Source organism: Telmatherina bonti, assembly GCF_933228915.1.
Source record: "Telmatherina bonti genome assembly, chromosome: 1".
NCBI classification, from domain to species: Eukaryota; Metazoa; Chordata; class Actinopteri; order Atheriniformes; family Telmatherinidae; genus Telmatherina; species Telmatherina bonti.
Window position 1 is genome coordinate 13,203,823 of NC_136619.1, and position 19,468 is coordinate 13,223,290.

The following is a 19,468-nucleotide window of genomic DNA, read 5'->3' on the forward strand; positions in this document are numbered from 1 at the left end:
CCAACCTTTTCCACGGATTTTGAGGATGTGGCAGCTAACTTGCTAAATGCAGAGGTTCTTTATCTGTCCCCCCTCCCCTAACTACTTGTGTAGTTTCTTCTTATTGTTAATTTGACACTAAAATGTCCGCTTGAGACCATCTGGATGCAGTTTTGTTGCTTCTTTAGTAAATAAAGTTTAATATTAAGGCTTAATAAATGAAGTTTAATGTTACAAACATGCAAAACACGCTGTCAAGCGTTCACTCTGCCTTGACAAGCTTGCATTGATCCTTCAATAGGACCTCTGAAACATTTAATTATTTTAATGTTTTTTTCATTTTAAAGCTAATTTTCTGTAGCTTTCTGAAGTATTGTTTGATATTTACTCCAAAAACATATTTTTTATGAAAAGGTTTGGTCACTTTTTTTTTTTTTTTTTTTACCGATCCTGGTTGGATTACTTTAGTTTCTGACTGAATTTTCCTGCTTTTACAGACTCTTATGCAAAAGGAGGTTCAGAAAGGGGGTAATAAATCAAATAAATAATAATAAATAAAAATGTATAACATGCATAGTTAAAAATTAAGTGTAATTAGTAAGATAGTGTATAATAACTTTGGTTTATTATTGTGATATTTCTTTTTTTTTTAATGATGGACAATCATCTCTGACCTACTTGGGGAAACATTTACTAAAGTAAATAAGTAGTAGGGTTTTACTTAGTTACTTCAAACGGAAGTATGTGAAAACCATGGCGTTAAATAATCAATGCTGTTTTTGTGTGTATGGCTGCAAACTTGTGTTGAAATCACGCCCAGTTCCTTTTGCAGCTTTTTGGAGTAATTAGATTTCCTTATCCGGTCGGTAATTCATGACCTCTTCCTCCTACAGCCCAGTATGTCTCAAGAGCCCAGTGTGGCCTTTCCACAAAGCACCTCCTCTGGGGGAATGAAGCTGGAGGCAGTGATGGAGCAGCTCCAGCGCCAACAGCAGGCCCGACTTGAAATGGAGCGCAAGGAGAGGAAGCTAAGAGAGGCCCACATCATGTACGCTCAGCAGGTTGCTGCCCAGCAGGCCATTCTGGCAGCCGCCCGGGCGTCCGGTGCGAGCTTCATGGGTAAAGGTCTGGCCGGAGGTGTTCCTGGTAGCGGCTTGCCTCCTCCTCGGGTGTCCAATCAAAGCAGCGTAGATTCGGAAAGAGAGGACGACGAAGACAGAGGCCGGGATTCAGGAGACGAGGATGATGACAATGAGATGATGGAAGGGGATGAGGGAAGTGAGGAGGACGAGGGAAGTGCCAGTGGGCTGGAGTTCCTCCGGAAGCAGACCCTCGCTTTGCAGCAGAATGCTTCCCGCATCCCAGCTCGTCCACTGGCGAGTTACTCAGCATCGGCTCCGCAGAGGTCCGCGTCCCCACCTGTGAGAGTGAAACAGGAGCCCGACGAGGGTCTGTCCCCAGCAGGACCCAACTCTGCGACCTCTCCTAACGGACAAGCCGACTGGGGCTTTGATGACCACTTCAGACAGGTTGGTACATGCTGCTTTCTTGTTCTTCCTGCTGGAATTTTTCCACCCTGGTTTTTTCCCCACTTTTCTAAATATTGCTCATCAAACCAAAGCTGCTACGAAACTTTCACCGGATCATAGGGAAGATTATAAACTTTTTCTTTGGAGTGGGGGGATTAAATTTGTGAGTTGAGTTTGATTTCTCCATATAGCCCCCTGCTGCGGGAAACGACTTAATCTTGACTGTGATATGTACACTCCTCCAGCAGCGTCTTTGTGTGACACTTAGAAACTCCGCAGGGGGTTGACCGCCGATTGGCTTTTGTGGTGGAAAAAAAAAAAAAACCCCTCCTCTTCAGTGAGTCTTGGCAGAAGGCCAGACTGAGGTGCAATGTGTTCACGCTCACTAGTTTTCTCCTCTTGCGCTCACATTCCAAGTGTGTGTGTCTCCCTTTGCTCTTTGTCCCTCTTGGCGCTTTGCTCCGGCTCTGGTTTGGCTCCGATCCAGGCGGCGGAGCGAGTCAGGCGGGGCAGTGCTGCTGCTGCTGCTGTGGGGAGCTGTGGGTGGTTGACTGGGTCAGATTGAGGATTTTAGGTGGGTGGAAAGGTTGGATGTAGTACACAGTAGCAGTCTGTCACACACACACCCCTCACTCCTGCCACCCCAAGAGTTTCGGCTGTGTGCCAAGTGAACTTTCTGTTGAAGGTAAACATTGCCTCAGCGCTGTGTTGGAGAGCCCTGGCATGCTAATGGGAAGGCAGCCGAGCTGTGTGGCGTTTAGCATCGTGACTTTGCAGGTTAGATGGGGCGCTCAGAGGCCTGGCAGTGATATAAAAAGCTACAGGAGTGGACAGTGTGAAAGGACATATCTTTGCTTGATCAGTAGGTCGGCGCAGCGTAACGATCATGTGTCTGGATTTTATTACTGTCTCTTTATTGGCTCATGTCGCCGCATTTCCTTATTTAGCTTTGAATCATGGACAATAGGTCATGACATAAGTCTCTCATTTGTACTATTATATATATATATATATATATATATATATATATATATATAATATATAATATATAACAATGAGCATGTTTACATGCACTAAAAGAAGTGATCGTTATCTAGTTTCTGGAGATAACAACTTTATTAAAGTGATCACACAGACGGCATAATCTGATATTCTCTATCAGATAACAGCAGTTCTCGGATTATAAGAAACTGGATTAACACACCTGGACTTTCTGCACAACACTCACATGTTCTTTTATTCATATGGATCCATATACACGATTTATTTATTATCTTTTTAAACATCGTCTAAAAAAAAGCGTCAATCTTGTTCTTTTAAAACAAAAAAACACAGTTTTTCACCATTTTTTGTTCTTTTTTTTATTGAATTTCCCTTTAGGTATTAATAAAGTATTTTTCATTTTCATTTTTTAATTTAATTTCAAAACGTTAAAAAGACTGAAGTGATGGCGTGACTTGAAACAAAAGCATGGTGGCGTGCAGTGCTTGGAAGTTGTAACGTATTGACGTGCAGACCGGTTTGCTGCTATTAGCATTAGCACAGCAAGCGCTGCCATGTTCTGCAAATACCAGATGTTTCTGCAAAGAACAGGAAGTTTTGAGTATTCCTTACTACTACGTATGTGCTCACTATAAAACTGGTAATGAAGAGGGAAATGTAGGGAAAATGCAGGTAGATGTGTCAAGAACTACTTATTGATTACTTCACAGTTATCAGGTTTTGATACTCACACAAACGAGCCTTTTGGGAAACTGCTGGACATGTTTCGAACTTAATAGGAAGTAAAAATGAGACGAAACTGAGTTAACTTGCATTGTTACGGAGCGTTGTTTTCAGAAATAGCGGTGTCATATTATTCTGCGAGGTGGCTGGGCTTTGTCTGAGCATTGTAAGAGCAGAGGATCATAGCAGCAAAGTTGTAGCTGACCAGTACCCTATCTGTGGCCTGGTGTCTTTTATTAGGCGAGGCGGGCTGAGCCTGGGGGTTGGGGGAGGCATTATGGGACGAGAATTGGTCTGGCCTTTTTTTGTTTCCTCTCTTTTATCTTTCCTGTCATTATGTCAGCTCTGCAGTATTTAATGACGGCTCATCTCTTCAGGCAGTTTCAGGTTGCACCGCTGTAGGGGGAGGGGATCAGTGGAGGCAGGGGAAGTGGGTTGAATTTATTTTTTTTTTGTCATTCTTTTTACTCTATTTTCTTTTTTGTCATTCTTTTTACTCTATTTTCTTTTTTTGATGCTATTGTCCTGAAGAGCCAGAGACAAGCCTGACAGATGCCACAAATACCGACCATCTAAAATAAGAGGGAGAACATTTATTATATTCTAAAAGCAGTGACGGGGGGGGGGGGTATAGGATGACTAACTCAAGAGAAATTTTTACAAGAGACCTCTATACTTTAACATGTACATATCATATAACTGGCCACTTCTATTGAAGCACTTGTAACGTAGAAACAATGCATCAGAAGAGTTTGGCTTCTGATGTTATCCAGATCGATTAAAGTGACATTATAAACATATTAATGTCCATTTCCTAGAACATGTTGCATTACCAAAGCTGATGGTTGTCATCATTCAACAGCTTGTTGTAAATCAGCCTGTGTTTTTCTGAAGTTATTAAGAATTGGTTTAATCCATCAGGATTTTACTGACAACCGAGTCATTCGTCCATGTTGCAGCTCAACGAACGTTTGTTGCTATACAGGACAGATGGGTGTGGACGGAGATATCAGCCTGCGTGTTTGTGTCAGTGATGTATGCATGGTGACCCCAGCCCTCTCCTAAACAGCCGAGTAAATAAATGTCAAACAAGGGGATGGTGGACAAAGCCGGCGCGTGGAGCAAGAGATGGTCTGACCAGCTGGGCGACTGGTAGCAGCGCTCTGGTCTCCGCGATGGGGCAGTTGCTAACAGTCCATCGCACCCCAACTATTACATGCACATGTTTCTATCTCGCACTAATTATTTTTATTCCATCACTCAGGTCATGAGGGGTGTTTATCTAATTTACAGTAATTTATTGTTTTTTTTTTTTTTTTAATCTCTTTTCATCATAAAGAACTTTGTGACTTCTATCTATGAAAGGCACTCTATAAATAAACCTGCTTAGCTTACTTACATGACCTCTGTAACCCAGTTCCCTCTTTGCCCTGCTCTTTATGCTCACATACGTCTCCATACAGACATCCTCCTCCTGCCTTAACCAGTCTGTGATTAATGGAGTTTTAATCAGGCTGGCAGACCCCTTATTGAAAACCCCCCCCATTGCCTGTAATATTAACTGTGACATTAGTTCAGTTTTGCAGCTTTTTCTCTGTAACCGAGGGATGTTTAATACGCTTTACTGCTTTTAATCAAACAGTTCACAAGTCTTATATTCACATGCAGCTTGAGCTTGTGACTGATAAAGACGGTTTGGAGACAGTGAGCAAAGCCATGGTGTTTATGATCCCTGAAGTTTGGTTCATAGTTAATAGTTGCACAAATAGTTGTAACTTCTTTCCTCATTCATTTAATCACACTGCTATTTGCGTAGGCTGCATCTGATATGGACGCTTTCTCATCACGTTGCAGATTAAAATAGTTCCCAGTGCTTGCTGGGTATGTTGGACACTGAGCTGACAGATTTAGTTATTTCCAGATTAAGCTATTCTAATTTCTTTTGCTTTTTATAGTTTTTTGTCATATTCATTTAATGGTTTCTCTGTTCTTGTAAGAACTTTTATATTTTCACCACAGCTGCACCAGATGACAAGGAATCTCTCTCTCTCTCTGGAAATCTCAAACAAAAAGCTAAAGGTTTTTATATTTTCTATAAATAACTAAACACTATCCCAGCATTCAATATACACTACCCGGCTAAAGACAAAATAAATAAAAGACATCACACGCAGATATTTTAACACAGCACCACACAGCATGCGTTCATGGTAGCATCATTTCGATAACGTTTGTGGCACATTTATTTCCCGAGGGCTCGTATTGATGATGGGACAGTTGTACTGCTGCACGCAATTTCCTCCAGCACATCGTAACGGTTTTTAATGAGGATTATTTCTGGAATCTGGTCGCCAGTAAATGTGTGAAAATGATGTCTCTCACACCTCCATTATTTTTCTAGAGCAGGCCATCTGAAACAACACCAGATTATCGGACTGCCTTGCAGACTTGCTGCACACCGGACCAATAATTTGACGTCTTTCCATGACCACAGGATACATCTTCCACCATAAAAAGCTGCTCGTTGCACCAGTTAGACCTAAATAACTTGTTGCCAATGGTAACGTCGCTTCATTGCTTTTTCAATGGGAGGCTCCTACCTATTTGCTTAGTTGAATCCAAATGGTGACGTCTTTTGTTCTTGACCAGGCTGCATTTGAAATTGAACCAAACATTTTCTGTTGACAGACTTTCAACTTAGAAAACAGTGAAGTATTTGTACTTTGCCAAATGAAAACAGGCAATAAAAGTAGAGGAATGCAGTGAGACGCATTTGTCTGGAATGCCCTGATTTTTCTCGCATTGTTTCTTGTTTTTTCCCTTCCTGTGAAATACAACGTTTATATCTAAACATGTGTCTTTTGTAAAGTATTGTTAAAAAGGGAAATAAAGCCCTCCTAGTTGCCATGAGCAACACGTTTACCTGCACAGCCATTAGTTCACTAATGACTTCAGGGAACCATCACTGTTATTTTCTGGCAGGGATCAAGTGTGTAAGCTCAGAAAACTAAACTTTTGGGAAACTTGCCTTTTATTTTTTAAACCTTTCTTTGTATAATTAGACTCGTATTTTTATGAATGAAATGCCGTTGGACTGCTTAAAGTGCCTGCTGTTGTGCAGATTGATAAAATTAATTATTTAATTGATCTTTTTTTTAAAACTTTTTTTTCCTCCTTTTTGTAAAAGCACCAGTTGTTTTTGCTTGTTTTCAGAAGCAAGGAAGGTGGACACTTTGTGTCAGGCTAGTTTTGACGGCTTTGATTCCTCATATAATTTCTTCAGGGCAAACACAGTTTGTAAGTCTGGTCTGGGACTTGTGTAACATGTGGGATGATTGTTTTGGGTAGGTGCATTCACTTGCACTGCCTGTGTTGTTGTTTGTTTTGTTTTCTAGGCACTATAAATTCATTTCGGCTCTGGTCTTGATGCATTTTCACTGAGCTGTCAGATGTAAGTGTAGATTTAAGCAAGTTAAGTCCACTGAAGGTTGCACAGATCTTCTTTTATTAACACATTTTAATGTTTATGGCTCTAATTTAAATGTTGTTTTGAGACAATCGATGTAGTTTCGCCCCCACAGTCCTCGCTTTCTATCTCCCTTTACTGTTAGATTTTTCTAGATGGCTTTTTGGTGTTTTTTTTCTGCTTTATAACATGTGAAAATAAGTAAGTCGTGTATTTTTCTGTCAGCTGAGTGCGTGATAGTGTGAGCTCTGCTTGCTGCTTTGTGTACTGTATTCTTTTGTCATTTGGTAGAAATAACTTTCAAGTGTTATTGTAATTTTTGTCCAAATTTATGCTTGGATAGTAACACAAAGCTGTCGCACCAATCTCAAGAGGCACATCCCACAGTAGAGATAAAGTGTCATGTGTGAAGACATGATTAAAAAAAATGTGGTGTTATAGTTTTATCCATGTAACATGTTGACTAAAGCATGTCACATACATTTCTTCAGGAAATTGTTTCAAGGTGGGTTACAGAAACTGAGCTGTACCCCAATTTAAAAGTAAATGACAATGAAGACTTGTTTGCATGTGTGTGTTTGGCCCCCTTTAGTGAGAATATCACACTTTAATCAGTTTAATTAGTGAAAATCTGATTTCCTATGGCCACATCTGTAGGTCAACGGTCAAGCAACACTAGCTGAAAATGGTCCTTTTCCAGTAAAAAACCAAACAAATGATTTCTTTCTAATAGCTGAATTTGCTTCAGTGTGTATAATTTTATTCAAAAGCATAAAAAAGATTATTACCAACCTTCACTAAGTTTGGTTTACATTTTTATTGTCTCAATAGACTCTTACTCTTGCCGCCGTTGGGCTTTTTCAGTGGTCTGTTGGAGTGAAACTGGCTAAGAAGCCTCTTACAGCTTGATCAGATCTGAGGCTTATCTCAGGCCGAAGGAAGTTTTGCTTTTGAGCAAAAAAACAGGTAAACCTGGTCGTTGCGTCATTCCTCACCAAGAAAACAAGTGTAACGGAAAATGTAGTTGCCAAGGGAAAAACTGGTCAATGGCTGCAGAAAGGAATGTATTTAACAGAGGAAAAAAAAAAGGTGGCCAACCAGACCACACTGGACCAAATCTGGTTTCTTGGAGTAATTGAGCATCTGTTATTGACGAGCTGTGGGAACAGTTGCCACCCTTGAGCCCAGCTTTTTCCTGCTCAGGCACTGAAAAATGACTGTTGAGGCTGCGCTGTTGCATAATTTAGCTGTCGCCCCAGCAACACGTCATTCAGGAAGTGGGGAGCACGGCTGCCGCGAAGAGATCAATAAGGATTGTGTGAGAGCTTTAAAGTGGAGTGATTGTTCGGTTTCTCTGCTTATTTAAGATAAACGAGAAGGAAATTACATTTAGCAGAAAGGCTCAAGTCATGTTACAAGATTCTGTCCTGATTCTACAATTGTGCATGTGGAAAGCACTGCAGAGTTTCTGGAAAAGCCACTGCATGTGTTTGAAATGTGCAGCTCTGTCACCATGTCTCTCAACAATGCTGCAGGAGGAGCGAAGAGGCCCCACCGCCTGCTGTACATGTTGTAGACTCATGTCAACCTGATCTGCTTTTTGCTGGCTGGATGTTATGATGTTGTCTCACATGCCATTACTGTCAGTGGGTTTTAAATGGTGTACTTAGTATTATTCTGTTTACTGGACTTCCTGTTGTGTTGATGTAATAAGGCTGGAATTACCGTCTGACCTCTGTTTGTACAAATTGCCTGCAAATGGAGGCCATTCAGATGAGAAATAATGAGGAAGGCTGAGGTCCATTAAAACCTGTTGCAGTGCTTTCTCAGAACAAAGCGTGACTATAATGTGTGAGGCCTGTTACATCTTGTTGTACTCAAATACTGAACTGCACAGGGAATTGAAAGTCTCAGCCCAGACTGTTTACCTATGCTATAAACACAGGCTAAAGGACTATTTGTATATGTGAAGGAGGTCAACACACCATTTATTGTTCATCGGTATATGTGTGCTAAGCTCCTTCATGTCCTTGTTGTGTTTTCTTCAAAATAGCTGCTGTTTAATTCCCCGATCTGTTTGTAGACTTTCTTTTGATACGCTTTTTCTGTCCTTTGTACATGTTCAATTTTATATTTTTTGCTTTTATAGCTGTTAACTTTTTAGATATTTCTGTTTAAATTTTGTTAGATAATTTCACTTGTTTACTTTCAACTTTTTTTTTCTTTTTTTAAAAAAATCCAATAGAAATGATGCTTCGTTAGAGTTTTTTGGAGACAAAGAAGTTAATCACATGAAAGTGAAACTTAATTGGAAAGTGAATGGAGCGATTATGTTCATGTCTTTGTTGGAGCCATTTGACCTCACTTAATTGTGTGATCAATAGGTCCTCGTCATCCCAATCAGTTCAAAACTCAACGTTTACGTTATTAATGGGCCACTGAACAATGAGCCTAATTTCCAAAAATGCTAGTGATTTTAGACTTATATATGTCTAGAAGTCATTTGTTTAGCTTTAGCTTTAGTTCTATGGTGTGAAATTATGGTTTTACTGTGAAGAGACTGACGGGGAACAAACTTAAATACTAAGCTCAGCTATTTTACTTGCATTGGACTTTAAAATTATTACTTTACAACCTATACAAATCATTTTATTGTGAATAATGTACAGGAAGAACTTGACACAAGACTGCACACACTTTTGGTTTAAGAATTTTGTTTAGTTACATTTCTAGAATTACTACTCAACCATTAACACTAAGGACTGTCCCAGTTCTTCCCCATTTATCAGACTGAGAGGAGTTGTGGTGGTGTACTGTTGTTTGGGAAATACTTGCATCATTAGAATAAGAACAATACTTGGATGTTATTCAGCTTGTATCACAGTTCTTCTAGAAAGAACAATAGTTAGAGCTGTGACGATATGCTTTCATCTCGATTCTGCTGTTTTTGTGTGCTGATTTGTTTTAAGTTGCGATTCTCACAATTCTTCGATATTGCTGATTTTTTTGTAGACTAAAAACTAACAATGTATTTTTTTTTTTTATTTGGAAAAAAATTGAGTTTCTTTTTTATTTAAAAATCAATTTTAAAGTTGTGAAGTAAAAAAATCACGATATTTCATTTTTTCGATTCAGTTTCCCACCCCTACTCAATATAATCATTGATTTCAGTTTGCCTTTATTGATCAAGCTGAAAAAGTAGAAATGTCCAAACAAGAAGTCTTCACCGTTAGACGAGCGTCATGTGTAATTTGTGTTGAAACTTTGTGACCTCAAATAAATAAACTGAATAAAAGTTCCCTAAAAAAAAAAAAAAAAAAAAGTTTTTTTTCATCACACTATGCAGTAGGGATGCACTGATACTGATATTGGTATCAATACCAAGTGTGTGTACTCGTACTTGGTATTAACAAAAGTGTACCGATACCACAACCGATACCCAATAACACACTAGTCAAGCCAGCACAGATGTGTTTGATGACATGCTTCGGTCATGTTTTAAAAGAAATAAATCCCTTGAATGTTAAAATGTGACATTTTTTGTTCCACTAAAAGCAAGAACTTTGTTTCAAAACCACACATTTATAGTTGTATTTAGGTAAAATGAGCCAAATCAGAATAAAACTTGTTGAAATTGTTAAATCTGTAATGTTATTATATTTGTATTTGTGAGGTAACTTCAGAAAGGATGGGTCATTTATTACAACCTAATGAAATCTTACACAGTTATAACAGCAATAATAACCATAGTCACAATAATGTTCACTTAAACAGATCGGGTATTGGTATCGGCAGATATTCATATTCCAGATATTGGTATTGGATCGGTGCATCCCTAAGATGGAGTTGTATGTAATTGATATGGAAATGTACCAACATAATGTTCTGATCTTTTTCTGATCTGCTGAAGGAGTTGTTATATTTAGTGTCTTGTCTGGAGCACATGCTGGCTATCAGGTTTTTTTGGCCAGCATTTAGTCCTGGCACTCATCTTGGTTGCGCCAACGTTGTGATATCACTGCATCTACAACTGTCCTCCATTTTTAGCTTCCACGTGTCAGACTGGGAGGAATGGGAAGTAGAACGAAGTCAGTGGATTACAACAGAAATTACTATACTTTTTAAAGGAAAGAAAAAATGAAGCAATTTGATGTAAAATAAAAAAAAGATGGATCACCAAATGAATCCATTTTTCTTCCTTTCCTGATTACACGTTCATTTGTACGAAATGTTGCTGCAGGATTTTATTTTCCAGCTAATGACTGCTGTTTACTGAGCTATGATCTTTGTCTGAAGAAGCGGTTTGCGTCTTACGGAAAGCCGACTGATGCCGGCTGTGAATTTGTGCCACATTAGAAACAAATAAGAATAATGGAAAATTGTGTTTTGCACATAAAGTTTTTTGTAAAGATATTGAATATTTAGATCAGTTTCTTGTTGATGTTAAAAAAAATCCACTGAAGTAGCAAATAGTTATCAACTTTTCCTTGCAAACAGCAGTTTCATTTCGTAAAGTAGGTGAAAGTGTAATTGTGCTGACATAAAACAGCTTCATTTTGTGCTGACCCCTTAACAGCTAAGTGTGGATCCACTCCCCCCTCCCAGAAATAGAGGTATTGAATTTAGTAGGGAGATGAAGGGGAGGTAGGGGGGGCTGTGGAAGTGGAAGAGTGGTTAGTGGTCTGGTTCAGCACGCTGCCCCACCCAGAGGAAACATTCCAGACAGAATTAAAGAGTTAACTCTTCAAACAGTGAACATTCCCACCGGGAGCTCCCAACAAGAGACGGGGGGCTTGGTGGGGGTGGTTGGGTGCATGTCCGTGTGGTAGCCATGCCTCTGATTGGAGATCTTTCAATTCATTTCAGTCAGTGTCGCCGTAAAAAGGGAAAAAAAAAAAAAAAAAAGCTCAAGGACCTGAATGGGAGGAGCTGAATAGAAGTGAACATAGAGGCTGTTTTTATTTGTCTGAGTCAGAAAGCGCACATCTGCTGCTCGCAGGCAGGAGGAGGCTTCTCGTGGTGGCTCCAGTACTCCCAGTTCTTATTGTTGGTGTCTAGTCGCATCTGATGGTTCTGCCATCTGCACACAAGACTGGATTGAGATCTGAGTCTAAGGAATGTGTCAGAACTTGATTAACTGCTTGGGTTAGTTTGATTAGTTACTGATTAGTTTAAAAGAAAATGAAAATTTTTCTTGCCAAAGCTCTTTCACATGCTATCAGATAAAAATTCAATAATAGAAGTTGAATAATTAAACATGCATCAAATGCAAATTTAAAAAAGTATTTTCAGTCATCCTTTTAGAAATGGTGACAAACCTGTTTTGCATGAAGTGAAACTGTCACACAGTGTAAATTTATTTAATTTTTAAGCCTCAAAATAGGATAAATGTCGATATTTTCCTTTAGAAAACTGTAACACTCTTAGATTTACATTAACAATAAAAGAAGAAGAAATGCATTTATATTAGATATTTTAAAAAAGACTTCTTAGTTGGAAGAAAGGAGGTAAAAAGGAGCGTTGCGCTGCAATGTTTCAGACCAAATAACTTTGCTGTCAATCGTAGCTGGTTAGTGTTAGACATCAGATAATGTGTGGTTAGAGTCTGAATTGAAGCTACGTTTAAATGTAGATCTCATATTTGACGCCTCGTCAGATAATACCATTGATTTATTTTCAATTGTCTGGGCATTTTAAATACTTTGTCAACACAATTAAAGAATAGTAAAAGGATGTAAGTTTTAGTCCTTCCCTTATTAGTCATGCTGTAGCCATAATTATTTATTCTGATTAAATAAAAGGGGTTTAAAGAGAAAAAAAAAAAACAATTTGAACGAGTATATTGTAAAACAAATATTTCTTTCATAAAGGTTTTTCACATAACTCAGTGGATTTTTGTTTTAGCTAATTATTGATGGAAAAAATAAATAAAACAGGTGAATTTCAGAATAGAAAAAAAAAAAATAAATAAAGATGTCAGACAAGCAGTCATGCATCTGAATGGAAACTTATTTTAATGGAAATAAAAGTTGAAATGTTACTTGTTTTCCTGTGAAAAATCTTTATTGTCTCACTAATAGCTGATGTACTTTGACTAACTCTGCTGCAGCGTCTCTCCAGCCGACTTTCAGGTAAATAACATGAACTAAATGTTCACACGCAAGTAGTTTTGTCATCACACAGAAAAACTATGGATCTCTTCATTTTGTTTTGAGTCTGTGGCTTCTTTGTTTCAAGTGAACACCAGAGATGTAGCTTTCTCAAGGACCTTCAGAATGAACATGCACAAGGATTAAAATATCTTTATCAGGGCTCATAATAAACGGTGTAAAACTGAAGGCTTGTTATGTTAACCACTGCCTCTGAATGTGTAGCAGCTATGTAATATCGCTACATTTCTCTCATTTGAAACTATTAATATGTCGTGTCAAGTTGAGCTACACTTACAGCTCAGCTATGCTGTTTGACTGAAATACTTTTCTCCTCGCAGTATACAAGGACTGTAAGGAAAAATGTCTCACTTCTCTGTGATGAGTGGCAATATGCCGCCTCCTCATGTCGGTACGGGGCTTTTTCCACTTGACTTATGTCATGACCACAAGAATTGCCACTCAGTTTAGCTTCAAGTTAACTCCTTTTAAAGCAGAGGATTTGACAACTATAAAATTGTGCTTTTAGAAAATTGTTTTTACAAAAAATGACGATATGCATGCTTTTGATATTTGTTCTTTCTCTTCCTCATCTTCTTGAGTGGCTTCCGTCACCTCCAGGTCTAAAACCACAACCAGACTTTTAAGTAGGAGTTTATACATAAAGTAGTATTTTGACTTGCAGCCGTGTTACTTGGCTGTTAGTCTAACTACCAGTGAAAGGATTAAATCAAGTGTGATCAGACTAGGGGTGAAGAATAAGAAAATGAATAAAAATCAGGATTTTTTGCTTCATAATTTTAAAATCAATATTTTTAGGGAAAAAAAGCTGATTTATTTTTTTCAAATTAAAAAAAAAAAAAAATTTGGTCATTTTTATTGTTTTTTTTTGTTTTTTTTTTATTGATTGGGCATTATAGCAGCAAATTGCTGTTCTACGGTGTTGTTTTTTTTTTCTTTAATTAAAAATTAGCAAAATGACGAGGAAACAAAGTTTTGTACATGTTGTAATTTAAATCAAAGTTCTTTTTAGCTTATAGAAGAATAAAGTTACTTGGGAAATTAGCACCTTTTGTTACTAAGTGTAAAGATTATGAATCAAAAATCTGTTTGAATCAAAAAATCGATTCTGAATCAAATCGTCCCCCTAAAAATCTGAATTGAATCATGAGTTGTTGTTAGATTTGCATCCCCAGATCAGACTGGCATGTTTATTTGTATTTGAAAACCATGTAAACACAGAGTTCTGCCAGCGGAGAGCTTATTAATACCAGTGTTTTCATTAAATAGCTTTTTCCCTAAGTTTTCTGGGTTTCCCTTCAAATTTATTCACAATTTTAAACAAATTTCCTGAAAATAAAATGAGAATATTTCCTGTTTTCCATCTAATACTATTAAGTTTTAGCTTCCTTAGTTCCTTAGTTGGTTAGAAGGTAAGCTTTCAGTTTTCTATCTGGTGCTTTTAACAAGGAAGGCACAATAATTTTTTAATATATCATATTGCTACATTATGCTATTGATTGCAGTAACAGCTTATTGTTCTTTAGCAACCTGTTTCCATGGTACTTTGGTATTTTATCCGTTCGTGTAATAGATTAAATTAATGCCAATACAGTGCAGCACAGACTCAACTAATCAGTGATGGAATTTGTTGGAGTATTTTTTTTTTTTCATACTCTGAAACATATAATTTGAATACAAATAGCTAGTGGTCACCAAAAAATGAAAGCTTCTGATGTTTTCACGGCCGATATGTGACAGATAAAGAAACGCTGAATAGGTTTCTGCTCTCAATAAAGACCAATATTTGCACTGGAATATTTGCAGAGTTTGTAACAAACTTTGAACACTGCACATGCGTAAAGTTCAACAGTAGTTTGAAGTATAAACTCTGCAAGGACAGATGCACTGGTGGTACTACAAAGCATCTGTCAGAGGCACTTTGATAAAAAGAATATAATCAATAAACAAGACTATAATGAAGTGCAGTGATATTTAGCCTCCCCACATTGAGATAAAAGCAGGTAGGATCACTTAAACTAGTTCAAATTAATCTCTCATTTAAGAGTTATTTTACTGTCGCTGAAAAAGATCATCTGAAAATATCGATTCTGTTCTTTATGACTGAATTGACATTTATGTTGATTTGCATTACAGCACACTTCTTTCTTTTTTGTTCATAGTGAAATGGTGCAGTAAATTGGCTTTTAACAAAAAGTATCTTAATTTTTTTATTTTTACGAAATCCTTTTTAAGAATTATTGATTTAATATCTTTATCTAAAAAGGCAGTTGTAATTTCATTTGTCACACCTTCACATCCACTTCAGAAAGGTGGAAAACTATTATGCTAACAGACATCACATTCGCCGGTCTTGTCTCTTGTCTATGTGTTAGAAAAATTCTACAGATGTCCAATATTATCAGCCAATAACAACATTAAAATGCAGTATCCTAAATTATCTATATTGGCTTTTATTTTTTAATATGCTTTACACAACAGGCACGCATTATATATCAAACTGTTCTGCCAAGTCTCCTCTAACTCACAAAATAACAATAATATAAGAGATGTCGTGTATAGTTTTTAAAGATATTTTTGTTTGTTTAGCACAACTTGCTCTAAAAATGTCAGTATTGATTTATATCAGTATTGGAAATTAAGATTTAGACAAAATCGGTACACCGGATATAAAGCACCCAGAATCAAACATACATAAAAAATACATAAAAAAAAAAACTACATGCCACTGTGACTGGAAACGGCTCATCTGTTTCCTGCTGCTTATTTGCAGCATTTGTTTTTCACAAACCTGTGGTCCATCTCATCAGCGTAGTATCATGTTTAGGCGCTAAAGTTACACTGCATCTAACATTTTCTGTTTTACTTGTTAACATACTTTTAATCTGATAAATTATTCACAGCAGTTGCTTGGTGTAACAGTTAACTACTGACTTAGTTCAATTAAAATAGATAATGTAAATGTTTCATGTGGTTAATCTAGCTGACCAATCACAGTGTGAGTGCTTCTGTATTTTCCACTGTCAGTTGTACAAATAATAGGCAAAGTACTCAACCTATTCAGTGTTTGTTAGGTGTCAAAGGGAGGGGATTTCCAGTGCTATCTGGCCATCTAACATGCTGTTAACACATTCATACTTCATGTAACACATGTGTGCTTTCACCTTTACAAGCCTGATGTGAAGTTATTTTCAAGCCACAGGCCCACACAACACACAGGGATCAGTAATGAATGAATAAAAGACGGTTTTGTCTCTGATACATTTTATTAAACATTTATACTTTTCTCAGATGCTGTGAAATAAAAGTTAAAGTGGAAAATTTACAGAATAACCTTGTTTTAAAATAACACCAATAGGTTAAGACCGTATTGCATAAATGATATTTTTTAAGACTAACACCAACACACTGATGTTCAGAATGCTCAAAAAGACTAAAAGTATCCATACTGAAATCCAGGAAGGTCCACATCTACTAGAATTTATACTTTCTTCCCATTCTGACAATGGAAGATAGACTTGCCTCTAATGAAAACTGAGCTACAGAGGTCCGCTGTAATTTGATCTGTTTGTAGTAAAACCACAAGCCCCCCTCCACACACCATTGCTGGTTTCATTCGTCCTTTACAACCACTCCCACTGAACATATCTCAACACCTGCTCTTTAATGAAGGCAAACTGAGTAAAGGGAATAGCCTAATGAAACCAAGATATCCACCAACGCCTTCAGCAGCTGCAATGAAACACAACCAAGGTCACATGGCATTGTTGCACAAAGTCTCCTTGAGTTTTATATAGGCTGACGACATAGTGATATATACAGTGCACATGTATATCAACTACTGTTAGCACTGTGTGCTGCAGTGACCCTTGGCACAGTACATATGGTCCTGTTATCCTTGTGGCATGCATGTCGTTCAATATACAGTTTATCCAACTCATTAAAATCTGAACATGACATGTAGAGGAATTTGATGGTCTGTTGAAAATGCAAAATGCAATTTATGATATTTTTTCTCAACAAGAAGTGCTTTGACTCCTGAAATTTTTCTAAACACAACCCTTGTCTTTAAATTGCAGCGATGGGATGTTGTTTCTGGAGTGTAGATGAAACCTTTATCCACTTTATAAGAAAAACTCAACTTAAAAAGAAAACAGTGCCCCTTAATTTTTTTTTGTAAATAGAAAAAATCCTAACTAAATGCATAAGAAGTCATCAACCGTTCAAATGATTATTTGAATTGGAAATAAGCTTTTGTTATTTGACACTTCAAGTCCCTCCCTTTACCTTACTCCTTCTACAAGGCAGACAAAGAGGATGCACTGCATTTCATGTAGTTTTTGGTGAATTATTTTTGCTAAAACTCCAATAAGCTGAAATGCTGTTGATACAGAATAAAACCTTTTTAATTCAATGTGACGTTTTAAAAAAGCAGATATTTTAAGTGATTTACAGATGTAACCAAAAGGCATTTGTTCAGATACCTTGTGCATTTACACACAGAGCCCCACCTAAAAACATTTAAATGGACCCATAAAGATTTACATGTACAGATACCAAATGATGTTTTAACAGCAGAATTGAGGACTTTGAACATGCTCCACCAAGAATAAATGTATTTTTAAAAAGGGATGTTTTCAAAATGAAAGTCAGAGATGTGGTCCATTTGTCATAGCGCCTTGACAGAAAAGTTTAGTCCAACCTTAGTCTTTAGTTTAGATCCTGAATTCATGTCAAAAGACCCATTGGTAAAGTTCTTTGGTTCTGCGGATGGTTCTTAGGAAGAGGTGGTGGCAAAGTTATTATTTATTTGTCAGGAGCTTCGGCCATTGTCAGCAACTATTTGTTTCCTTGTTTTTAAAAGCACAGGCAGGATTTTCTCTTCTAATTTTGGCTCCAGGGCAGACTGGACTCCTCCGTTCTCAAGTCTCAGAACATCGGTGCTTTCTGGCAAACCAGCTTGGTTCTTGCCAGTTTAACCAGGACCAAATTGCATCAACTTTACTATGCAAAAATAAAAACATTCATCTTGGAGATTTAGTCTGGAAGGTTGATTTAACTTTTCAGGCTCCATTATGACATACATTTACTGAAAATGGAAAATACATTTAGATGATCAAATGAATTTCTTTGGGTGTTAGGATGTCAACATGAGCGTATATAAGCAAAGCTCAGTCTAATTGAGGACCAAGTTCTCCTTTTCTTCTGGACCGACACTGCATTCCTCAAAGAAATCAGACCTTTTAGATAAAGTTTTCTACTCTCTACCAGAGGTTGCGATGCACCAAGAAAAAAGAATGTGTTAAAGAAAAATCTTTCAGTTATTCGTAAATGCAGAACAACTCTGGTTTCTATGATGTAACAGCTACAAATGGAGCTACATCACGTCCCTTTGGTCTTACATTGCTCAAAACACTGTCGGAACTTTTACCAGATTCTTCCACATCTGACCACAAACTATTTCTCCCATTTAGAGCCACCTATTGTCCCACATGAACATATGTTATGGTTTTGTTTACCTACAATGCCATGCTCTGAACCCACAAAGCACAGTGTTGTATAGCCGGCTTCCTGTATTTGGTCTGCTTTAAATGGACCGAGACCTGCGTTTGCAGGCAAAGTCCACTTCTTTGATTCTAAGCAGAATTTGTTTGCACATAGACAGTATCCCACATGAAGCGGCCTTTCCGATCAAACAGACTATGATCGGGATTGAGAATGCACCCTTAAATCCCCTAAAATCCATCCATCCATCCGCTTGATGCAGGGAGGCTGGAGCCTATCCCAGCAGTCACTGGGCGAGAGGCAGGGGTACACACACAATGGACTGGTCACCAGTTCATCACTGAGAGACAAACAAACATCCATGGTAACAATCATTCCTGGGGACAATTTACAGTAACCAATCAAGCTAACATGTGTGTCTTCGGATTGTGGGAGGAAGATGGAGTACCCATTGAGAACCCACTCATACGTGGGGAGAACATGCAAACTCCAAAGAGAAAGGCCACCCTTCGAACGCAAGAAGGTCGCTGGTTCAAGCAACCATCTTCCTGTGAGGCCACAGTGCTGACCACTATGCCACTGTGCACCCTAAATTCAATTAGCTTGTTAGGCAACATAATACAGCAAACCTCACAGTTTTCAGTGCTTTTATTGATCTTAAGTAGCTGATAGAAACTTTATTTTCATCCGACCATCTTCATCTATGAAAGACCTGGTGAGGAAAGCGGTACTCGGTCAGCTTCTTCTGTGGTGTTTGCTGCAGTTGCTGTCCAGCAGCTGGAAAGATGGTCATCTAACACCACATGCAGCTCTACTTCTGTCCAAGTCTTGTTATTGTTGTTTTTGTGGTATTCCTTCACTTTCTAGAGCTTATATAAGCATATCTGTGTGTGTGTGATAAATTAATGGATGACTGCTGGTTTTTGAAAGACAGAACATACTGGATCTGTGAGACTTTTCATAGCTGAAAAAGCAACTTTTGGACACAATGTAAAGAATTGCGGAAGGTGAAATTTGATGACAGGATTTAAGCGTGTTGGTCCGTGATATTAACTTCAGTTTGAGTTGCGTTTTGGAGAAAGATATTGTAGGTT

General features: G+C 37.8%; 1 protein-coding gene across 1 annotated transcript in view; it reads left to right on the top strand.

Annotated features, from left to right (window-relative positions):
- Positions 1–19,468, top strand: part of LOC306760515 (AT-rich interactive domain-containing protein 3B) — a gene marked incomplete at its 3' end in the record, with an annotated part of 69,375 nt that overhangs the window by 500 nt on the left and 49,407 nt on the right. The window contains exon 2 of the mRNA XM_079246389.1: positions 873–1,508. Coding sequence (XP_079102515.1) covers positions 873–1,508 — 636 coding nt within the window. The remainder of the gene's footprint in view (positions 1–872; positions 1,509–19,468) is intronic.